Source organism: Drosophila busckii, chromosome 3R (assembly GCF_011750605.1).
Source record: "Drosophila busckii strain San Diego stock center, stock number 13000-0081.31 chromosome 3R, ASM1175060v1, whole genome shotgun sequence".
NCBI classification, from domain to species: domain Eukaryota; kingdom Metazoa; phylum Arthropoda; class Insecta; order Diptera; family Drosophilidae; genus Drosophila; species Drosophila busckii.
Genome location: NC_046607.1, coordinates 6,427,939 through 6,451,452, shown reverse-complemented (window position 1 = coordinate 6,451,452; position 23,514 = coordinate 6,427,939). Strand labels below are relative to the sequence as shown.

Here is a 23,514-nt window from a genome sequence, read left to right as displayed (position 1 = left end):
AAAGCAGCTTTAGATACAATAAGATGATACAGGGCAGTGGGAGTTGTTTTTTTTTTTTATCACTTTTCAAAAGAGTTGGCAACATTTTTAAGACCAGCAGAGCTATGTTAGTCAGCAGGCGTGTTTAACAGAAAATGAAAAGTTGGTCACACTGTGCAATGTTATTGCAAGCAAATTGTATGCGTCTGGTAGCGCAAAGATTCAAATTTATAAAAATTATTTATTATTTATGAAAACCTTGATATTTAAAGAAACTTGATTATATTTAACTATAGTTTGGTGTATTATTTGCAAATTTTCTCTATTTTAACATATTTATTCGCTAGTAGCACTTATTAAGTAATGATTCATCGATATATTTGAATTAGCGACTGTGTGACCGTTGGATTGTTTTGGCAGGGGACGAGGAGAAGTTAAATTATGTGATTTCTTTCTTTAGCAATAACTAATAACAACAACAATATGTGATAAGTTAAATAAAAGTGATATTCAGTCGTTCCTAAGGCTTCGAACGGTGCACTCGCGTGTCACTATTGCGCAAATTTTCTAAAATTGCTGCCGTGCAATGCAATTAATGTAAACATATTGTTCTAATTCGCATTTAAGTTGACCTCGCACTATTTTGGCTCTCTCGCTGCCATAATATCCCCTCCCTACAGCAAATCAAAGTTAATGGTCATGTGAAAGCAAACCAGTCGAACGAGAAATTCGCACGTTATTGCCAAAAGCAAAGAATTCAAAAGAGTCATGCTAAATTTAGATAAAACCGATGAGCTGGAAACACCTTCAACGTCGGATGTGCCGCCACCGGCGAGCGAGGAGTACGTACGTCTGCTGGGCGAGCAAAGCAGAGCACCAGCTGCAAAGTTGGAGCGCCCCTACAGCGCACCGTTGGCGGCATTTGATATGGAATTAGTGCAACGTATTGGTTTAAAGGGAAAACTAAAGGCTGGCAATAGTGTCTGGGAGGAGGAGGATGAGAGTGAACTAGAATGCACAGCATCGGAAGCGACATCACGTTTTATGGACGTGGAGAGAGACGGCGATGCTGGGAAGTCCAAAGTGTCGTCGAGTGAATCACTCTCATTGCATGAAAAGCGCGCGAGATTCGCTGAGAGGTAAGAATTTTGCTGATACTGTCTGTCATTTCAGAGGAAATACTCATTAAGTCAATTAGTTTTATCTATACAAGTTCTTTTGTTGTCGCACTTTGTTTGTCAATACAGGGTGTTCTTACTTAAATATGCACTAAACAATTAGGACTTACCATTGTCCATTTCCACATCTATAATTCATTTGTCTGTAAGCACAACAAGCCTGGGGGTAATTGCTATAATCATAATAATTGAGTTTCTGTCGATTATTGCAATGTTGTTTATACACAGACATACATACGCATGCACAAGGAGAGATAAGCGACACCCTCTGCACTTGACCCGTTGATCTGATATGCTCAACAAGTGCGCTCTCACAGCTGACGCCGCTCCGCTCACTCAGCTGTTTTTGCTTAAGTGTGTGGAGAAGAGACAAGTCTACCCGGCACAATGTGCTTCGCTCAGCTGTTTGGCTTTTGTCTCGTCAGACTGTTGTCGTTGCTTGCCGCGGTTGGTCGTCGTTGTCATATTCATGATTAATCAAATTGCATTTTGCATGGCGCTTTAGTGTATTTAAAAATAATTCAGTCAAATGTTTTCAACAGTTTTATTGCAGTCTGCAATTTTTAGATGCTTATATTAAATATTTTGCGGGTATGTTTATAAAAACGGAAGTGAAATAACAATAAAACGTGATCAATTTAAAGATAAAAACAAGTTTAGGCGGTTGTCATGGTATTTTCAACTTTGTCGGTTGCTATGTACTCGTATTAATCATCAACTTAGTGATAAAGACAATGATTCGTCTGTATTTCTGCCTTACTTTTTCTTTTATTTAGATGGAAACGTATATTAAGTGTGGGTGTGCAATATATTCCATATGTTATTGAAACTGTATTATGTATTTTATGTACATAAATTTAAACGTAAACAGTGCCTTATATAAGCAGTATATATTGCTTTGTGCAAATTCTGTGCTCTTTTCCTCAAGAGTGTGACAATTTGAGCGCATCGCGAGATAATTTTATTAATTTTTGTTTGTTTATGGCCTTGATTACACAAAATATATGCTAAAATAATTCAGTGAGAGTCAAAAAATCCACATCTACAAACACTCATTGTGTGTTAAGTTGTGGTAAAGCTTTTAAAAGATTCAAGTTAATTACTTGGCATTGGAAGGTCATCAGTCTGTTGGCTTGCAGGCCTATAAATTATAAAAATAAAAGAAATAAAGTTGAGCTAATGAAAACTACAAGAATTTAGTTAAAAGAGAACTTGAAAAATAGTTGGTATAGGCTTGCTCAAATCTAATTTGCTAGATTAATATGAGATAAGACCTTCAATAGGTTGTAACCTTTTCATTAGATTATAGTTTTGTACTTATTACGATTCATAAATTTGCATAATATTAATTTTAACGTAATTTTTAAGAGTATATTTAAGTTTCCTAAGCACTACTTGCATTATTTGTAAATAATCATTCCTATTGTTATAAATGTTAATATCATTTGCTTATTATTTTAAAAAGCTTGACTCATGTGTTGTGGGTATAAATAAATAAAACTATTCAAGCTCAAATTTCGCATTTAGTTGTTTATTTTTCAAGACTCTTTTTAAGATATAGCTAGGCGGATATAATAAATCATTGCAAGTGTGTAAAAATTATATTTACCGGACTAATTCAAAGCTGAATACTATAAGTCTGATACACTATCATAATGCTTCTGTTTAATTATTATTCCCTTAGGAAACTGCTTCATATCAAATGACGTTTACTCTAACAACAAATTACTCACTTGATTACTTACAGCTATGCATAATTTACTTTTAGTTGATTCATACGTTATTTTATTTAACAGTCAAGGCGATAGGTAAATTCAGCAGAATTGCAAATAATCTTTGAAGTAGATGTGTTCACAGGCACATAACATGTACGATATATAGGCTCTGCAAATACTTAAGTTATTAACAAGTATCTGCTGTTTATTAAAATATATATTAGTGCGAACAGATGTGTTATTGTTGTGCGAACATCTGTATTTCTTTTTGCAGCTTTCACAGTTACTTGTTAAGGCTCCAGCTGGCTATAACAAGGCTCTTAATCTAATGTAGTGTGTTGTTTATAACACTTACAATATGCCCCATTAAATGTTAATGACCGCTCATTCATATTGACCTAAATATTTGGGGAGTGCTGGTGGGTGTGACTTTCACGCGCTTGTGGCACGCAGCAGTGAGTCCCTGTTGTGTGAAAGGTCACGTCGATGCCATAGGGAAACATTCAAGTGCTGAACCCTTGCCTAATCAGCTTGGTTAGCTTATAATGTATGCATATACATAATGTTTTTGATGTTTATAATTTATAGCAGTAGCTCCACCTTACAACTGCCTGAAGCTGCCGGGCAGCTGCCCAACGGCAAGTGCTGTGAGCATAAAAACAAAGGACTTAATCATACTGCTCCACTAATGCCAATGACTGAACCTACGGAATTGCCGGATAGCTACGATGAGCGGGAATGCAGCTGCCCACGTGAATTTTACCAAAGACCAGAGCTCAATACTTCGCTTTTCTTTGATGACTGCACGCGTTCCATTGATTTTGTGCTGGCCTACAAGATCAATGCGAACGAGCTGCTGGAATCGGATAATGCAGAAAAGCGACGCGTGTTTCAAGAGAATCTAATACATCAAGGACTGGAGGTGGAGCTTAGTAAAAAGGAGCAAATCTACTTTTTAAAGGTAAGTTCGCAGTCTACTACGAATTGCATAACTAATATAAGATATTGTTTTTACAGATACATGCACCATTGGAGGTGCTGCGTCGTTATGCTGAGATACTTAAGCTGCGTATGCCCATGAAGGAGGTGTGTATATGCCACAAGCTGCAAGCAGCTGCATTAGATGATAGTTAAAAATTGAATTCAAATTAAGCTTACATACATATTGCAACATATTTTAATGTTATTTTTAGTCTTTTTGTCATATGCGCGTACATGAAAGATCACGTCGTCTACACAATGCAGCGCAATATTTGTCCAAGAAGGTCTGCCAAACAGTTCAGGTTTCAACTTATAGCCAATTAACAACCGTTACAGTTTTCAGTTTATTGCCAATTAGCTAATCGTTGTTGCATTTTATTACAAACTATAATATTTCTGTAGCTTTCGCTTTGCATTGGCATTCTCTTAATGTAATTCGTTACCCTTGTTGTTTTCATTTGTTTATTATTACAAAGCCTTATTAATCACATTTAATTTATCTTTTTAGATACCTGGCCTATCTGTAGTTAATCGTTCTACAAAGAGTGTTTATTCTAGTCTCAAAGGAATTTTTCAATTCTTTCTGCGCAATGTTTATATTGATGAAAACTACTTTCCCAAGCGTGCGCATCGCTTTACGGCCATCTACAGTCGTGACAAGGAATATCTGTATGTTTGATAAATGACCTATAAAACACATTTATGTAATTATTTAATTATTCACAGCTTTGACATACGCCAGGACTGTTTCTTTACGACTGCAGTGCGTTCGCGTATTGTGGAATTCATATTGGATCGTCAGCGCTTTCCTGCTAAACGTCACAGTGACATGGCCTTTGGCATTGAGCGTTTAATATCAGAGGGTGCTTATGCTGCTGCCTATCCACTGCATGATGTGAGCCATAGCTATATAACCGATAATTTCATTTCCTACTAACTTTTGTACAAGAAATTGGCTTTAAATTAATCAGCAGCTAAAATATTGGAATGCCCTGTTCAATATTTAGTTCTTGAGCTGTAGCTATAATTATTTTCTGTATAAGAAAAGCTTCAACAGACATATTGTAGTAAAGTTAGTAGGAAAGCAGAGCGCTACAGTTCTTTCCTTATATTCAGTTAGCTTCCAATCAATTTTTGTAAAATTTAATTTCTTGTGTGTTACAATTAATTAAGCACATGCATATTTGTTTCTATTTTAATACAATATTACTTACTTAACAGGGTGAAATAACAGAAGTGGGCACTACGCGTGAGCTGCTCTACTCCAACTGGGCATCGGTGCGTAAATGGTATCGCTATCAGCCACTGGATGACGTTAAAGAGTACTTTGGCGTCAAGATCGGACTCTACTTTGCTTGGCTGGGCTATTACACATACATGTTGCTGTTAGCTTCTATAGTGGGTGTCGCCTGCTTTATATACTCCTGGGTCACACTCAAGAACTATGTGCCTGTGTAAGTTAGTTGAAATATTTTAAAATTGTATGTGTTATTAATTTGTTTATGCTTCCAGTCAAGATATTTGCTTGCGGCCCAATACAAATATAACCATGTGCCCGCTATGCGATTGGTGTGAATTTTGGAATCTTAGAGAAACTTGCATATATGCCAAAATTACATACCTAATCGATAATCCAAGCACAATATTCTTTGCTGTATTTATGTCCTTTTGGGCTGCACTATTCCTGGAGCTTTGGAAACGTTATTCAGCAGAAATAACACATCGCTGGGATTTAACAGGCTTCGATTTACACGAGGAGCACCCTAGGCCACAGTATTTGGCGCGTTTGGAGCACATTGAGCCCACACGCACCGACTACGTGACCAATATGAAAGAGCCCACAGTTCCCTTTTGGCGCATGAAGCTGCCGGCAACGGTGTTTAGCTTCTCTGTGGTAGTGCTGCTGATAGCTTTGGCCTTTGTGGCGCTCATTGCGGTTGTTGTGCATCGCATGTCTGTGCTGGCTGCTTTAAAAGTGGACGGCAGCAACATGACCACATCAAAAGCTATGATCTTGGCCACTGCCTCAGCGGCGTTTGTTAATCTATGCTTTCTATATATTCTGAATTATGTAAGTAGCTTGCATTATACTAGTTGTGTTTTAACTTAATTTAATTTTCAATGCAGCTTTACAATCACTTGGCGGAGTATCTTACCGAGATGGAAATGTGGCGCACGCAAACTCAGTTCGACGATTCGTTAACGCTTAAGATTTATCTGCTGCAGTTTGTCAACTATTATGCTTCAATATTCTATATAGCGTTCTTCAAGGGCAAATTTGTAGGTCGTCCAGGCGAATATAATGAAGTCTTCCACTATCGTCAGGAAGAGGTGCGCTCTCATACTTTAATTCAGTGCATATATTTATTAATTGTTATATTCTCTAGTGCTCTTCTGGCGGGTGTCTCACCGAACTTTGCATACAGCTGGCCATCATTATGATAGGCAAGCAAGCATTTAATACTATACTGGAAGTTTATCTACCCATGTTTTGGCGCAGAGTATTGGCTATCCAAGTGGGCCTCTCGCGTTTGTTTGGCAACGCGGCTAAGGCAGACAAGTCTAAGGATGAGCGTTGGATGCGAGATTTCAAGCTGCTGGACTGGGGCGCACGCAGCTTGTTTCCTGAATATTTAGAAATGGTTTTACAATATGGTTTTGTAACCATTTTTGTTGCTGCTTTTCCGCTTGCGCCACTATTTGCGCTGCTCAATAATATACTGGAAATGCGACTAGATGCCAAGAAACTGTTGACACATCATAAGCGTCCAGTGTCCCAACGTGTGCGTGATATAGGCGTTTGGTATCGCATACTCGACTGCATAGGCAAACTAAGTGTTATAACGAATGTAAGTTTATCTAAAACTATTTTATAGCTAGATCTTAATGCTTAACTTGTTTACAGGGTTTTATTATTGCGTTTACTTCGGACTTGATACCGCGTTTGGTTTATCGCTATAGACACAATGGCAGTTTAGTTGGTTATTTAGATTCTACGTTGTCAGAATTTCTTATTGTAGACTCGCCCAAGCTGCATAGCCTTGCAGGAGATAACACCAACATTACCACATGCAGGTAAGTAATAAAAATTAATATTAAATGAAACATTTAGTAACTGTTTATTCTCTTAATAGATACGCCGACTTTCGTGAGCCGCCCTCATCGACTGAAAAATATCACCTCACCAGAGATTTCTATATAATTTTAGCCTGTCGCTTGGCTTTTATTGTAGTTTTTGAAGTAAGTTTTATTTAGAAATGCTTGTACATAGTTTTGGAAAATCCAACTAAATAAGCTTGCTTGCTGTTCGTTGTCCTGCCCAATATTTTACACTTTGATATGCTGAAACATACCCGAAGTTTCTTCAATGCTTTCATGCATCACACGATTTTCATTTGTTGTTGACTTTAACGAGCGATAAAGCGCATATATTCCATATGTGAACAGCGCATTTATAACTGTTAAAAGGTTAGCATTAGTTATATTATTTATTGAACATTAACTAAGGCACTTACCTAAAAATACGCCAAATAGCACGCTGCGTGCTATGCGTCGATCTATGGACGCATCCACTTCATCTATTTTGAGTTCCAAGCTTACAAATATAGCAATTTCAATAAGCATGGATACACACGAATTGATAAGCCAGGGCGCAATGCAAATGAGACGACGCTATAGATAGGCATATAAATTTTATTGTTATATTTATAAATATCATTTGTACCTGTTTAATGCCATCGATGAGTATGCATGCTACCACGAAATTAATTAAAGCCTTTATCCAAACAGTTATAGTTAGAATCATATAGAAAGCCTGCGAGAATTCGTGCACTAAGACATAGTCAACTAAATGCAGCAAAAGTTAATGAGTAACTTATTTTTAGTTTATATTTTGTGTGTGCTTTACCCAGTGTAGCTACAAATGTGCCAAAAGGACTTAGAATCTGCACATCAGTTTGCTGCGAGAATGTAAAGTCCATAAAGTCATAATATAAATGATAGCTGCTTAGACTTAGAATGCTCAACGCTAGCAGCGCATCCAGAGAGGCTAAGCTAAAGCCAAAGGAGCGCAAATTGAAGCAATCGAAACGTTTCATTTTTAAATGTGTGCACAAATATTTTTCAAATTCTTTTGTATAGTTTTGGCAAGTTTTTTAACAAGTTTTCTAAATTTAGCAAGCCTATGTCCTTTCATTTATTTTCTCAGTGTTTTATTTTTTATTTATTGTAAGGCCAACGTGTATGTTCGTTTCGAAGTATAAACCGCAACTGCAAGACATTTTTGCAGTGCAAACAAAACTGGGTGACATTTTCAGGCGGCTCTAGTTAGTGTTGGCTTTTTGGGTCTAATTGCTACTTATGCTGTCCAGTTGTAGAATCCGCTTTGCCAAAGTTTGTGTGAACTAGATCGATTGGGCTTCTTTCTTTTGTTGCTGTCCAGCCCAAAAGGTTAATGCGCAATTTAGTTGATAACAACTACTAGTACAACAAATTCTTATCCAATTGCTATAAAACACTCTATGGCTTTCTTTTGAACTAATAACCCCAATTCGTTTTTGCAGAACTTTGTGGCGCTGGTGATGATTTTCGTGCGTTGGTGCATACCCGACATGAGCGTGGAGCTGCGTGATCAAATCAAACGCGAAGTCTACATAACCAATGAGATTATTATTGAACAAGAGGCAAAACGTGCGCGTTTCGGTAAGTATTTATGTCAATTATATAGCTTATTATATAGCTAATCAATTTGTTTATTGCAGCGCGTATTAGACGCAGTCAATCCATGGCCCACAATCATAGCCAACAGGATTTGGATGCTGCATCTGTGGATGAGCCGAATACAAAGTTTATAAAAATTGAAAAGCTGCTCAATGCAAATCTGTCACAAATTGAAATGGACTCAGTTATACACGGAGAAAATACAAACACAGGACTCTCGGGTGCAAGTTGTTAGTGATAAATCACACATATGCTTTATTTTAATGTGCTTTACTTTACTAGTTGAATCTTTCGTTTAGCTTTAATTTTAATTATGAAAACAACAGCTTAATTGTGTTATGCCAAGTTCCTTTATGAGAAAACTTAATTAGTTTTATTAATTGTTAAACATTATGTGCATATATTATAAAATATATAGTGTAGCTTCAATGCACAAATTCTCAAGTTAGCCCAATGTGTGCCAAGTTGAAGCACAACATATAGTTAATCTGAAGATCATACTCATGCAAACTATCATGTCAATATTAAAATTAAAATCTCACCTATTTATACTGAAACTCAGGCTCTCTCTCAAAAAGCAAACATGGGAAACTTATTTACTCTTTGGTATCAAATACAACTATTTATAATGTCTAGCATAAATTTATACAATTCACAATGTTTCATGAAATGAATCTAAATATATTTGAATTTAAAGCCAAACATAAATAATTTGAATATGTTGTTTTTCAGGAAATAAAACGCTTCTAGCAAAACGCAATGCCCGCTCATTTTGTATGCAGAGCACACAGCCAACAACCCTGAAACAGTTCACACTCTTGGATGCCACCCCAAGCTCCACTCATTTGGGCTGTTGCTCGCCTAGTTCCTATGGCGCAACAAGCATGCACTTCTCGCTTCCCAAAGTGTTTACACTCAGCGCGCCATGAGAGCTTCTTGCTGTGTGTGTGTGTGTCTTGGCCAAATGTACGAGCGAGATGGCCCACAAGCTCTCTCTGTGTGTGTACACTCTCTGCTCTCAAACTTATGACGTCAGAAGCGAAAGGCGTGCGCGCTGACAGTTTACAGTGAGCGCCGCAGCTGATTTCGTTTGCCGCCAGTGCACATGGCGGCGACGCTATCGTCGCCTTCAATGCCAGCGTGCTCTTCATAGAAAAATATAATAATTTTTCATTCGTTTATATAGTTTTCCACTGTGCGGAGCGCGCCGCTTCTTCGTGCTTGTGTATTTAACGCTTGGCGCTGCCTTATTTGTTGTCATCGTGGCCATTGACGCTTCAGTTTGCTTTACGGATTCCCTGTGTAAACAACGAAAGTCACTAGCCGAGCGCGAAACGTGTACACGGAGTGTAGACGGGACAATGCCGGGCTATATAGCCGTTGCAGCTGTTTTTGTTCACTGCTGCCTCAAAGCCAAATTATCGTTGTGGCCAGTTAGTTTGCCACTGCAGCGTGCATTGCCCTAAAGCCGACCCCACATACTCCAGGCATAATAAACAACTACAACAAGCACTAAGCACTGTACTCAAGCTCTGTGCTTGTGGCAAATCATTGGTAAGTCGCTTTTTGTTGCCCTGGCCAGTGCTTAATGCATATATGCATGTGGCTAGCTGCCTTTGGCTTCTTTGTTCATGCATAAATGAGCCGGAGCTGCTGCTCCTGCTGCTGCTGCTGCTTTGTGCAATTGTGCGACTATTGATTTTAGTAGCCCGACGCCGGCTAGCTTTCAAGGAAGTACATGCCACAGTCTGACATTCAAAAAAGTAGCAGCTCCAACTGGGGTCTTTGGCAACTGCATAGCGCCAGCATGGCGTCTCTTTGTTTGACAAGCGCAATGAAATTCTCTTTGTTATTTGTTCTGCGGGGTATTTTAAATTACAGCATAATTTGGCTTTGGAAGTCGCTGGCATTTGTTGATATTTTTATTGATTTAATAAGCTACGCTCACTTATCTTTTCGCATTAGTCATTAGCCTCCACTTGTTTGATATGCCATATTAACAGTCTAATAAACATACACATAATATTTCAATTATTTATATATCCACACACATGCTAGCTTTCTAACATTCTAGCTTAACTTAATACCCAGCAGCGCAGATAGACGCACATTTGTTTTTATGCCATAAATACATTTATGCTGATAACAAACATCAACTTTCTCTCGCATTACAATGTCAACACGCAAAGCAAATATACTTTAGTTAGCGTTAAAAGAACAGTTTGTTGACTGTTGTTAGCATAACTTTGAACAGCACTGTTACAGGTGAGAACAAATGGCATTGACAAATGATTCTTCTTGGCTGAATAATAATAATAAATAACAATTATGTTGTGGCTCAACGGATTATGCAAGCCATGCATAAATAATTAGTTGATATTAATGATGGCTGCATAAGTGATGAACAGCATGCATAAGTGATTGGCGCTGCAATATGTATAAAATTACGTATACGAGACGTTGCTAGCATTGTTAATCATTCAATTGAAAACAAATAAGCAATTAATGCTAGTAATGTCAAAGTTAATTCTAACAGCACATTGCCTGCTTAATTATAACTACTTATTATTATTATTTTTGTATCAAACACTTGATCTGCTTAATCATTGCTGTCAACTTTAAAAAGATTGTTTGTTTCCCATAAAATTTATAATCTATAATTTTCGCCAACATCAACATTCTCAAGAATTATGCTAATGTTCAACTTAAAAATGCAAATTAAAAGCTAAATTTATACAAACAAAACAGAAGCCAAACAAGATTAGCAGAAAGAGCAAAGCAGATATGAACTAAGCATAAATAGATTTCTGTTTGCATTAAGGAAGAACTATAAATGTGTCGACTCATAAGCGGAAATTGTCGCGTGCATTTACAACAAAATTTAACAAAATTAAAGATTTATTTGATATAAAGTATAATAGATATGTATGGTAGAACAAGAAACACGCGATTTGCGTGTTTATAATTTTACGCAACGTCTTCGTCTTCGCTGGTTGCAACGCTGTCCTTGACGTTTCTATATATAGACACAGGCAATGCTCCAAACATCGTTGTCTCTGGCAAATGCCAATTTCATTTCCATGACAGGCAGCAGATTCCCCATGCTGAGAGACCTTGTGCCACCCCCAAGACATCACGTTTTTCCGCGTGTGCGTGTGGGTTCTTGGCTCACTTGATGATTTATAGCGCGTTGCAGCTAGCTGCTCCACTTGCGACCTGTCCTGGTGAGCTGGGAGCTTTTAATTGCGGCACAGATTTGATTACCAGCTTGGTTGTTAATTAAATCAATATAGCGTAATTAAATTGCGCTTATGAAATTAATTTGAGCTGCCAAAAACAATTACCATAAGCATAAAATGAGTTTAAAAAACCGTAAACAAAATTTTCAATTTCGTGTGTGAACAATTAACTAATAAATGGAATTTTTTTCAAAGAAATATACCGAGAGCTTTACATGACTGTTTGACTTGAAGTTAAAGAAAAAAAATTAATTAATTCTTGACCTACAGTAATATTTCGAACTGACTGATAACAACCTGGGTCTACCGATAGTATAATGCTTATCACTTATTGTTAGTCAAGTTCTTTCGAGACAAGAAGGCGCCACTACTTATTGTTTATGAACATTAAATTCAAAGTGACAATTGTTGGGAATCAAATCTATATCATTTGCTTTGAGTGTAATAGAACATGAAATTAGACAGCTTTAATTTATATGAAATATATTATTAATTTATTAAGACTTATACAGCCTCGTGCACGTCAATACGTCAATATAATGTATTTAAGTTCCTAGAAAAAAACTTGCAGTCTTTAATGTTCATTTTTAAACATTTGTGACAATATCTAAAATTGTAAATTGTCTTCGAAATAAGAAAGGTCATCAACATTTTCAGTCAGAGAATCCACGGTGAATGCTCTCTGCATGTAAATTGTTTGTCAACAAATTTAAAATATACAAAACAAGGTAAATAGGTTTAAAAACAAATTTAGGCATTTGTTGAAAACATTAGCAAATTTAGCTAGAAATGTTTACGTTTTAAGTTTTAATGTCGCAGCGTTTATCGAACCGGTTTCTTTCTTTTCAAAATCCAAACCGAATTAATAAAAGTGTGTGCATGACTATGATAAATTGCATTAACATAAAGTGGTCTCTCACAATCAGTCGACCCTGTATTCTGCTCTCTGTGCCAGTCCGATTGCTTTTCCTTCTGCTATTGAGTCAATGTTTTTCTGCGTCATTGCTCTGCTGCATTTAAAGACGATTTTCCTTTATACTTTAAACCAAAAGAAAAGGGTGGCTTACATTGTTCACCGAAAATCTCTCCCTGTTGCATTACAAGTGGGATTTACATTTTTTTTTTTTTTTTTGATTACCTGCAGTGGCTTATTGCGACGCATTTTTAAAAATGTTTGGAAAGGGGATTAGATAATAGCTTCAGTTTGACTTGAAACAATAAAGGTTAAAACAAATATTTTTCAAAGTTTAGCAAAGCAAAAGTTTAATTTAAGACTTCAGCAATCTCTTTTTTATTTTTAATGCAAATATGTGCATAATGTAAACAATTATGTCACTTGTGTGTCACTCTGCCCTACTAATTGCTGGCAAAATGCCCATTTCCCCCCACATATAGACAAAAGCACATAAAGCGTAATCATATAAAGATTATAAGAAATGCCTTTTAAGTGCAGTCTTAATTCCCAAGCCAAGTGTGAACCGGTTACAACTGCTGCTAGGAGAGCACAGCAGGTCGCCCTTACCGTATGCCAACTGCATTGTCTTTGGACGAACGCAAAAGCAAAAGCAAAAAGCAATAGCAAACGCAAATGCAAAAGCAACGCAAAACATAATCAAAGTAAACAGCTGAGCGACATTGGCATTGGCAAAGGCAAACTAAAAATCAAAGCCAAAGACAAATTGCATCGAACAGGGGATGCAATCAAAGCGAAAATAGACTGAAACTGTTTGCATACCCTGTAAATTACGCACTAAAAATGTATTTAATTTGTAATGACTCCTATAGAGACTGCTATATATTATTTGTTAGCTTAAGCAATATTTTTAGCTGGCTGCAGGGTAGCTGGCAGTCGTGCAAGTTGCTCTCTGCATTTGCGCACTGCTTTTGAATAGACTCTGTTGTTGTTGCTCTGTTGCTTTGTTTCGGCTCTCAAAGTCATGGCCGATATTCGTATACCTGAGGAGCACTGGGCAATAGCAATAACACTGCTGAACAGTCGTACGACGGCGCTCGCGCAGCAGACGACTAAAATACAAAATATTAAAAAAAAGTGTATAAAAGAATTGAGTCGGTGCATGGAGAGGAAACGGTAAATTTTAAAGTGAAATATGTGCTAATGTATTATTAAATGGGTTCAAGAGTAGCATAGACTTTTTAAAAATAGTTTGCCCATTAAAATCAATAAAACAAATATCACTAAACGATTGTGTGAGTGTGTGCGAAATATTTTCTATAAATAATAACATACATACAACATTTTAATTGTCGACAATTGAAGTAAAGTGCAGCAGCAGCAGCGGCAGCAGCAGCAGCAGCAGCAGCAGCAGCAGCGGTTGTCATGCAAATAATTCTTACGCGCAAATGGAAAGTTTTATTCAATATTATTCGTATTTCTGTCGCCCCCAGTGTGTCTCAAATAAAAATAGCAATTGACAGATTTATGCAATAACACTAAATGCACTTTTATGCAACTGTGTTAGTATTATAAACACTAAGACGTGTGTAAGTGGCATTTTTAAAAATAAATAAATATATACCATATGTATTTTGTGTGCTCATTTGGTTGTTAATTGATCAGAAGCCAAAGACTTTTCATTTCCTATAATCCCCATTGCACTCTGGGCATTTAAGTATATAATATTTTTGTTTCTCTTATGTTTGTTGCTTATGTTTTGAGTGCATGCTCGCTCGCTCGCTCTCCTTCACATTTCTTTTATGTATTTTGTATTCTATGTTTTCGTTGTTCCTAATGACGCGCAGTCATTAAAACGGGAACAGTATAACGCATAAAAACAAAGCAGCAACCTTTTAACATTAATTATTGATGCGGTTCATTAAAGTGGCTATTGCTAATAACAAAACAGATTTTAAAGTTAATAAATGCAAGTGAATTATTTCTATAGACATGGCTATTGTATTGGCTTGATAAGTTCGATTAGATTAAGTACTGAAATTTTTACTATAAAACTATTTTTACCATTGCACCTTTAGTTTTACAGTCTGTTGTTAACTTTCCGCTCTGATTTCTAGCTTTAATTTGATTTCCCAGTCATTAACAAAAAAGAAAAGTAATCTTTCAATAACCGGTTAATACTAGCATATGATCATGCTAGTATTTGCTGCAAGTTGTGTTCTTGGAACTTATCTCCAATGCATTAAGTATAATGCCAATGGGTGACTAGCAACTCATACTTATAACTTGTTTGTTACTGGTTTTTAACGAGAGCTGCCACTTGATTGCCATTTGATTAACTGAACTTTAATGCAGGCTTTATAGACTGTGCCACTTGCAATTCACAGAGAGGCAACAGGTTCTATTTGGTTTCGATTTTACCTGAGCGCAATCATCACTTGAATTCATTGTTTAAATGCTCAATTGTTTTTCAGCATAAATTGTTTACAACAAAGTAAATTTAGCATAAAATTGTGGTCACGTTTTTGACTCACTTCAAGTGCGGCTAGAAGTGAGTTGGTTAACAATACTAGATATACAGATACATATAGAACAAAATGTATATTGTGTGCATGTTGTATGAACGTTGCCAAGTTTTGAAGTGGCACGTGGCCAATATTGTTTTTTGCTGTTTCATTTTATGTTTGAGGGTCAACTTTAAGAGGCTTAGCGTAGAATAAAAATATTTGCAGCTACGCTACAAAAATTGTTACATTCATATTAAAAGTTTGAGCTTTTCAACAAGTTTGCCAGACGCTTTATCATTGCGTAATCTTGGCGTGCGCCGACGATGACTGTGCTCGGATCTATGGCTATAGATATGGCTATATGTGCAGCTCTGTCTCGATCAACATTAACATGCACGTCTGTCAGCTGTTTTGACAAAACTATAAATGTCTGCTCTGGGGCTATCAGCTGCTGTAATTGTTTTTGTAGTGCTGAGGATCGTTTAAAGTCAAAGCTCGCTTTACATTGATACGCATGTTGTTATTGTCGAAAAGCTTGCGCGAAAAAATAGAAAACTATACTGACAAATACCAAACTCAAGCGGTTCACTTGCCACAAGCACTTGACATAAACGGAAGACCTCAACAAAATTGATCGCTAGCGTTTCCCTTTCACTGCCAATTGAATTTGTAAGCTAGACGAGCAACTATATTATTTTTGTTTTTATGTAGCCACACCCGCAGATCGATTTGTTTACGTCACGGTTTCATGATTCCACGGAATATTCCCTGCATTTTATGCTGGCACATAATCAAACATGAGATCATTTGCCTGTGTGGCTATCAATTCAATTGATTTATTTTGATAACACGCCACGCTTTCCTACAATTTCTTTCAGAAAACATTGCTTTTTAATTTATTTATTTGCGTTGCCTTTGCTTACATGCTTTAATAACACACTGCTGTCTGTTTATATAAAAATATATTTGAATATTTGCTGTTGTGTGTGCAGTTTCTGTTCATGGCTTCAAATAATTTAAATGATAGTACACACATGTGCCACAGAGGCACGTTTTGCAGCTCATGCTTACTTCAATGAGAAACACATGCGTCAGAGCAGCAGCAGCAGTAAAAATTGAGAAATCCACTTGATTACACCTGTTGCATTTAATTTTGTTTCTAGGGGAGAGACTCTACTACTCTCGTTGCAGCTAACAAAAATAATTTGCTGTGCTTTATAGCTAGTTGTCTTCTCTCTCTCTCTCCCTCTCTCTTTCTCTCTTTCTCTGTCACTTTACGTGTCTGAGGTGTAGTAAGTAGTCTGGCAAATTGGTTGCAACTGACTCTAACCAGTCTGAGTCGGTCAAGCATATTTCCAGTTGAGCTTTATCAATTTGCATGACTGTCGGTGAGTAAGAAAATTGCGGCTTAAACACAATCATAGACATCTTATCAGTTGCATCTATTACAGCTGCAAGTTTTCCAACTGTCTACCCTCAATCATTAAAGTCAAATTTCTAACCATCTGCGGTTTATTATTACACGTGTATATCTTATCTAGACAGCAATAATTGTGTTTTAATAAATCATACAAATTAGTCACTTAAACTAATAACGTTTATCAGCTAACTAGTGTCATTTGTATTTGGTGTGAGTTTGTTTAGATAATTGAGATCTTTTGACCCGCATACAAATAGAAATGTTATTAGCATTTGATAAAAATGCCCCATAGGCACTTTAATTAATGCCAAGTGTTTCGTTTGCGCAGCTATTTATATTTTATATACTATACATATGTATATATCCTATATGTCTATAGACTGACCCTCATAATTGTCTATATAAATAAATAGAAATATTCAAATGAAGCAAAGCAAATTCATCAACAACAAACAACGTCAAACATTTCTCATTTAAGACAATTAACAATAAGAAATATTCTTTGGGTACATAGCTTTCATTTGTATATTGCTAGGGGAATATAATATAATTGTTTATGCAGTTGCACTGACGCGACAAGACATATTGACGCCATATCTGTTGCATATAGGGGATGAATGTTTACATGCATTTAAAATGAAAAGCGTGCTGCAGTTCTGATCCCAATGATTTGCCTGCCTGCAGAAACTGTTGCATTTGTTATATGTACACATTTATATGCATACAAAGATACAAAGGCATTGGTTAAATTAAAGAAACTGGCACGCAAGCCATTTAAAACCAAAGACATTGGCTGAACTTGAAGTCAAAACGCTTTCAATTGTCACGCGAGCCGCAGCACATGCAGCTCATCGAAGCTGCATTCGAGTAGCTTTTGCCTGTGTGTATGTGTGTGTGTGAAGTACTGTTATATTTTCCATTAAAAACTGCAGTTTTTATCGAAAATTGTGCGCGCTGCTTAAGTTGTAAGCACTTGATTCGATTTTTTAGTGCAAATATCATAAAATTACTATAATTAGTAAGTTAAAGCTTAACTGTGTGTATATTCAATTTGATTATTATAAAACATTTGGCAGGTGTATGCGAAATAGTAAAAAGAAAAAATAGAGCACAGCATTAAAAGTTTAAATTTGGAATTTGCGTTTTATAAAGTGCAAAAACTACGAGGACATGTTATAAATATAAAATTTATTTGCATTTATTATAGCAAGCTGTGAATTTGCTTTTGATAAAAGCAATGAGTAAGGCTTTATGAGTATTACTCAAAAGGGGGAAATTTACGCTACAAAAGCCCCATGTTGTGATAGAAACTTTTTATAATAACTCTTTGGCATTCACATAATCAAGCAGCAAGCATGTGCGTTACAGTTTTGGCCATAAACTTCACACCTCTGCTGTTCAGCCAGGTGCCAAAACTAACAGAAATCAGAAGTGCCAAGTGTCAATGCTGTTGCCAGATGAATCACAAAATAATCGGCAATCAACAACTTATTACTTATATAAACTACTCGGAAGATAAATTTAAACTTAGTTAACGCGTCGTATGCGTGATGTCTGTTCGTAGATAATTTCTTGGGCTTTACAATTTCTGTCTTCCTTACCCTTCACTTTGTTGCTGTCTTTGTTTCTTTGTTAAGTTTGTTTGCAGCTGGCGCACAAAGAAATATACAACATGTAAATATTTGGATGCGCAATATCTGGCTCTGGGATCAACACTACAATTTTACCAGTACAGTTGATCACAAAAGACAGACAACATGTATCGAAGAGTCTGCTTCAAGCTACGCACTTATGTTGCCAATAAAAATGTCAAATAAATTAGCGTATCCAAAACTTTTACAATAGTTCTGAATAACAGCAACCCAAGTGTTTGCTTTGTCTATTATCTTATCTAATATAGTTTTCTTGTTTGCTTTTGGATTAAGCCATTAAGCTAATTTTCATTATTACAGCATTACCCATAAGCTTTGATAAGATCTTGCACGTAACAAATGTATAAAAGATCCAAATTGGCTACAGTAAATATAGACAAGACTATAAAGACTAAAAGCTTAACAGATGTAAGCTCGTTAATTAAAAACCAGAACTGTTAAAATTTGCATTTTTCTTTTTTGTTTTGATAAATTCAGCGAAATGTTTTCTTAGAATTTTAATACATTTCAAATATTATTAAACGTGTTTAGAATTTCAGTTAACAAACAAATGAATGTACTTTTATTTTTTGTAGTATATAAATTGTATTGTATTATTTATAGAAATTCCAGTTTCGCAATTGATAATTGATATTTGTTTGAATCACACTTTATGGTTCCAGCTTTGCTGACTCGCATTGCAAGTTCACAAATGTTAAAATGAAAGTTGATAGCTCAGCTTAAAATTATGTGCTTAACCATCAATATTGATCAGTTTTTTAAGCAATTAGCAAGGCAATTTCTTATAGTTGGTTTGCCTGCGCGTGTTCGAATCACAAGCCGCATATGAGCATGTAAATCAAATGAAATCGTAACAAATTCAATCAACACGTATACGACGTGTACCCCAAAGTCTGGCTATGTGCTGATGATATGCTCTCTTGGCAAACTTATTCGATCGGTACAGCCCCAAAATTAACTAAAAGACAAAATAAAAGTAACTCAGCTCGCCTCGCTTGCTGTTATTTGTTGTTATTTGTTTTGCCGTCGACTGCACTGCCGCTGTTGGCTTCGACGTCGGCAGCGATACTCTGTGCAACAGCTGTTTGACGTTTTTAATAAACAAACGACGGCGCTCGATAGCTCAGTATGCAAAAGATATTGCGTGGATACACATCGCTCGAGATACAAACGGGCACGTTACAAGTGCGCGCTAAACGGGCCGTTCGTTAGAACATAGACCCCATAACAACAGCAGCCAAAAAAAAATTACTAAATATAAATTCCAAAACTTGCATAATTTTAAATAAATAAATGTTTATTGTGCGCGTTTTAATAAAATCAGTGCGCGAGCCGTTGAACTTTGTCAAGCAACAAAATTAAATATTTTGAATAGTATTTTTACCTACACATAAACATTGAATATATGCAAAGCGAATTAAAAATATTAAACAACAACAGACTTTCGTAGACAAAGCGCTGCCAAAAAATAATTTCAAAACACAATTGGTGTTTGTAAACAAATTAGCCACAAGCAATATATACACACGTCTTGGGCGAGTATATATTAAATAAAATATTTAACAAATCAGGTAATAAAGTGTTTTATTTTTCGTGTTCTTTAAACCTTGATATACTTACATGTTTTAAATTAAACCAGTTACCAAAAACCAACATTAGATAAATTACATGCTGTTTGAGCAAACCAGTCGACTTTAACTCAAATCAAAATTGTAATTTATAGCACTCAAGCGTTTCTAAAGTCAAACTGATTGCAGTTGGCTACACGTGCTGTCGTTTCGACTGTCAATAAAAAATTCTATGAGTGAGCATTAGTCATGTAGTCAGCTCAGCTTCCTCGACGACTGTAGTTGCTATAACAAATGCTCTATCTAAACAATGAGTGTGCCAGCTGATAAGCCATTCTTCAGTTGCTAGGGCTGGCCCTAGGGAAACTTGTTACTTCTTGTTGCCGATAAATAAATATAAATTTGTTGCGCATGTCAGCTTTACTTTTTGCTGACCTCAATTTTTAGTTTGTTAACTAGTTCTGTACTTTATTACACAATTTCCAACTATATAATTAACGACTTACGCCTAGAAAGTGACAACAAATATTTGTAAAACGTGTTTTTGTGATCAGCTTGTGTAATTAATTTTGCAATTCAAGTTAAATTTACGTTACACTTAATATGTAAATTTCACTTTGGAAAGAGAAAGCTGACCGAGATTTGTGCGCGATATTTAGGCTTAAGGTTCTCAAATAAACAAGTATAGTTTATATATATTTATTTGCTGGCAAAACCAAATTGTTAATTGTATGTATTTATTTTTTACAGGCACCAATAGAACTACAAATGTGAACCAAACGCATAGAAATTTCTTTTTTTGCCTTACAACAACAATTACACAACTACACACAGATACTCACACACACATACACTCAAACAAATACAACTCAACTAATTGTGATATACAACATAAAAACGCCCAAAGGCCATCCATGAACAACTAGAACAACAACAACTACAACAACAGCAACAACCACACACCCCTTAGAGTACAAATTACGCACACAAACAAAAATATATATATATAAACAATAAATTACAGCCGCTCAGTAAATAGTTTAATACAACAAAAATGGATTTCGATCAAATACTTGCCAAATGCGGCGATTTCAATCGCTATCAGTTCATGATACTCGCGCTCTTTGGCTTTATTAATATCATCGTATCGATGGTAAGTAAATTATATCTATTAATTGTAGAAAATTTTTAAGATATTCTTTATTTGCTAGCATTACTTTACTCAAACCATTATAAGCTTTGTGCCCGATCATTGGTGCTATCATGAAAGTCTAGTGAATATGACATACAAAGAGATCGGCAGCATATACTCCAGATTCAAGTATCCAAGCTGTACGCGCCTAGCGGAAATCAATGGGCCTAATGTAACAGTCAGCACGGAGGCGTGCGATCGCTGGATTTACAATTATGACTTTGGCTATAGAAGCATGAACACCGAGGTGAGTGTGAAGCGCAAATTATTTATAAGCTAGTAGTTGCTTATGTGGTCTACTTTGCAGTTAAACTGGGTGTGTGATTCGGCGTACAAGGCGCGCGTTGGACAGTCGCTGTTCTTTATTGGCTCGGTGGTGGGCACACTATTCTATGGACTACTTGCCGATAAGATTGGACGAGTGCCAGCGCTCATACTGTCTAATTTCTGTGGCTTTGCTGGCGATTTCTCCACGATATTCACCAAGAGCGTCGTCACGTTCTCGCTGTGTCGCTTCATCTCTGGCCTGGCAGCCGATACCAACTTCTATCTCATGTATATTATAGGTAAGTGCCAATTTCTTTCATTTAAACGCAACTGCTTACACTTTGCCTTTGCAGTTCTTGAATATATACGTCCCAGCATGCGCACACTTGGTCTCAATATGGCAGTTGGCTTATTCTATTGCCTGGGCTTGGTGTTTACGCCTTGGCTAGCTGTGCTCGCCGGACATTGGCAAATCTATTTGGCCTGCACTTCGCTGCCCATACTGCTGGTGGTGCTCTACTATTTTGTGGTGCAGGAGAGCGCACAGTGGCTGGTTACGCGCAACGATGTGGATGGCGCCATTATGCGCTTGAAGCGCGTGGCCCGATTCAATGGCCGCATTGTTCCGCAAGCGGACTTTGATGAGTTCCGTCGCCATTGCCAGATCACGCGTGAAATGCAGGGTGGCGATGACAAGAAGCATGCCACGCTCATGGACATGTTCAGAACGCCGCGCATGCGCAAGAATACGCTTATTCTATTCTTCAAGTCGTAAGTGTAGCCAGCGCTAAGCTAAATATTATATTACTCATACGCACTGTTGCTTGCAGAATGGTCATTACACTCTGCTTCGATGCCGTGTCGCGTAATGTGGAGGGCATGGGCATATCGCCGTTCATCATGTTCTCGCTGGGCGCATTGGCTGTGCTGCCGGCGAGCATTTTGCTGGTGTTGCTGCAGGATCGCATTGGACGCAAGGGCATGGCCTCGGGCTCACTGCTGGTGGGCGGTGTGTTTACGGTCGCCGCTGGCATTGCCATTGCTTATCAGCAGCACAATCACAATGCCATATTGCTGGCCTGTCTGACAATTGCTGCTCGTTTTGGCGTGGCCATTTCATATGAATCTGGCTCGCAGTATGCGACTGAACTGATACCGACTTGTGTGCGTGGTCAGGGCGTGGCGGCGGTGCATGTGGCGGGCTTTGCCGCCTCCTTCTTGGCACCCTATATTCTGTGGCTGGGCACATTCTTCAAGGCGGCGCCGTCCATTATACTGGGCGTGCTCTTCTTTGCGGGCTCCTTTGTGTGTCTGCTGCTGCCCGAGACTCTAAATAGGTAAGCACATAATTTAATTCAATAAAAGCTGGCAATGCTTACGAGCTTACGTTGCAGGACACTGCCCACGACTATTGAGGAGGGTGAGGTGTTTGGCAAGGGCGAACGCATGTTTGACTTCCCCTGCCTGTCGCATCACGACGACGACGACGAAGAAGACTCCGAGCTGGAGAAGTACAAACGCAAACATTCGCTCATTGATGCCAAGCAGCAGGTGGAGTCTGGTCAGTACAACAAGCGCAAGGGATCACTCATCGACGCGGATCGGGAGGAGCAGGCTCTCAAGGATGCGAAGCATTGAGACAAACGACAAAATGCTTTATGACTAGCTTATAGTTTAGTTAAACAAATAACTCACACACACACACACACGTATAAATACTTAATGGAACCAACAACTAACTCTAGCTCTAAGTAGCCCAGCTCTATGGAATCCAATTGTATCTTAGCTTATGCTAACTATAAATCCAATTGAACTGCAGTTAAAGCCTCATATACATGTTTAGTTAACACGTTTACTTTATGCAAAGGCTTTCATTCTTAAATAGACTTATACATATTTGTACGTATATACACCTCTATATATAGTATATATAATTAGTTGATAAATAACTACTATACCCTGTAATGTGCTACAACCATTGTACAGCGGAATTGAATCGCATAGTTAACATTTAAGCGGCACAATTTCACTTAATTTCAATCAATACAAACATATATAGCTACATTTATTTATAAGTGAATAAGTATTTGGGTGTAGCTCAATTTCGATGTCATGCTGCTACACCGATAATAATTTCGATTTAGAAAACAAACAATAAAAATATAAAACTCTTACTTGTACAAA

The 23,514-nt window shown here is 37.1% G+C and overlaps 3 protein-coding genes across 9 annotated transcripts; 2 read left to right on the top strand and 1 right to left on the bottom strand.

The window, feature by feature from the left end:
- Nucleotides 1-465: 465 nt before the first annotated feature.
- On the top strand, nt 466-9,279 carry LOC108603225 (anoctamin-1). 4 transcript variants are annotated; one of them, XM_017991835.1, is made up of 14 exons: nt 466-1,118; nt 3,461-3,833; nt 3,890-3,958; nt 4,066-4,137; nt 4,362-4,522; nt 4,580-4,748; nt 5,075-5,307; nt 5,366-5,924; nt 5,981-6,184; nt 6,241-6,702; nt 6,759-6,928; nt 6,988-7,093; nt 8,416-8,554; nt 8,614-9,279. In XM_017991835.1, exons 1-14 carry the CDS (start codon nt 748-750, stop codon nt 8,805-8,807), a joined length of 3,282 nt encoding a protein of 1,093 aa, XP_017847324.1. In that variant the 5' UTR covers nt 466-747; the 3' UTR covers nt 8,808-9,279. The 4 variants fall into 4 exon arrangements, with proteins under 4 accessions (XP_017847324.1, XP_017847323.1, XP_017847325.1 ...); XM_017991834.1 differs by having other exon boundaries at nt 4,066-4,155; XM_017991837.1 differs by lacking the exon at nt 466-1,118 and adding an exon at nt 1,506-1,748 and having other exon boundaries at nt 4,066-4,155; nt 8,614-9,278.
- On the bottom strand, nt 7,104-7,950 carry LOC108603229. Its single transcript, XM_017991844.1, has 4 exons — nt 7,761-7,950; nt 7,578-7,699; nt 7,369-7,525; nt 7,104-7,311 (listed from the first exon to the last, which is right to left on the bottom strand). Exons 1-4 carry the CDS (start codon nt 7,948-7,950, stop codon nt 7,181-7,183), a joined length of 600 nt encoding a protein of 199 aa, XP_017847333.1. The 3' UTR covers nt 7,104-7,180.
- Nucleotides 9,280-9,782: 503 nt separating the features above from the next.
- LOC108603227 (organic cation transporter protein) lies at nt 9,783-23,511 on the top strand. 4 transcript variants are annotated; one of them, XM_017991838.2, is made up of 7 exons: nt 9,783-10,126; nt 20,622-21,024; nt 21,083-21,310; nt 21,371-21,629; nt 21,684-22,101; nt 22,161-22,667; nt 22,725-23,511. In XM_017991838.2, exons 2-7 carry the CDS (start codon nt 20,926-20,928, stop codon nt 22,966-22,968), a joined length of 1,755 nt encoding a protein of 584 aa, XP_017847327.1. In that variant the 5' UTR covers nt 9,783-10,126; nt 20,622-20,925; the 3' UTR covers nt 22,969-23,511. The 4 variants fall into 4 exon arrangements, with proteins under 4 accessions (XP_017847327.1, XP_017847328.1, XP_017847331.1 ...); XM_017991839.2 differs by lacking the exon at nt 9,783-10,126 and adding an exon at nt 13,828-13,900; XM_017991842.2 differs by lacking the exon at nt 9,783-10,126 and adding an exon at nt 14,296-14,313.
- Nucleotides 23,512-23,514: the final 3 nt, after the last annotated feature.

What these genes read in the sequence shown, in the direction of transcription:
- LOC108603229 (XM_017991844.1), bottom strand. Translation starts at nt 7,950, where the DNA reads ATGAAACGTTTCGATTGCTTCAATTTGCGCTCCTTTGGCTTTAGCTTA. An exon ending in CACATTTGTAGCTACACTGG is followed by an intron (nt 7,700 to 7,760) that starts GTAAAGCACACA and finishes TGCTGCATTTAG; the next exon opens with TTGACTATGTCTTAGTGCAC. An exon ending in GCTATTTGGCGTATTTTTAG is followed by an intron (nt 7,312 to 7,368) that starts GTAAGTGCCTTA and finishes ACCTTTTAACAG; the next exon opens with TTATAAATGCGCTGTTCACA.
- LOC108603225 (XM_017991834.1), top strand. Translation starts at nt 748, where the DNA reads ATGCTAAATTTAGATAAAACCGATGAGCTGGAAACACCTTCAACGTCG. An exon ending in AGCAAATCTACTTTTTAAAG is followed by an intron (nt 3,834 to 3,889) that starts GTAAGTTCGCAG and finishes TTGTTTTTACAG; the next exon opens with ATACATGCACCATTGGAGGT. An exon ending in AACTAAGTGTTATAACGAAT is followed by an intron (nt 6,703 to 6,758) that starts GTAAGTTTATCT and finishes ACTTGTTTACAG; the next exon opens with GGTTTTATTATTGCGTTTAC.
- LOC108603227 (XM_017991838.2), top strand. Translation starts at nt 20,926, where the DNA reads ATGGATTTCGATCAAATACTTGCCAAATGCGGCGATTTCAATCGCTAT. An exon ending in ATAGAAGCATGAACACCGAG is followed by an intron (nt 21,311 to 21,370) that starts GTGAGTGTGAAG and finishes TCTACTTTGCAG; the next exon opens with TTAAACTGGGTGTGTGATTC. An exon ending in CTGCCCGAGACTCTAAATAG is followed by an intron (nt 22,668 to 22,724) that starts GTAAGCACATAA and finishes CTTACGTTGCAG; the next exon opens with GACACTGCCCACGACTATTG.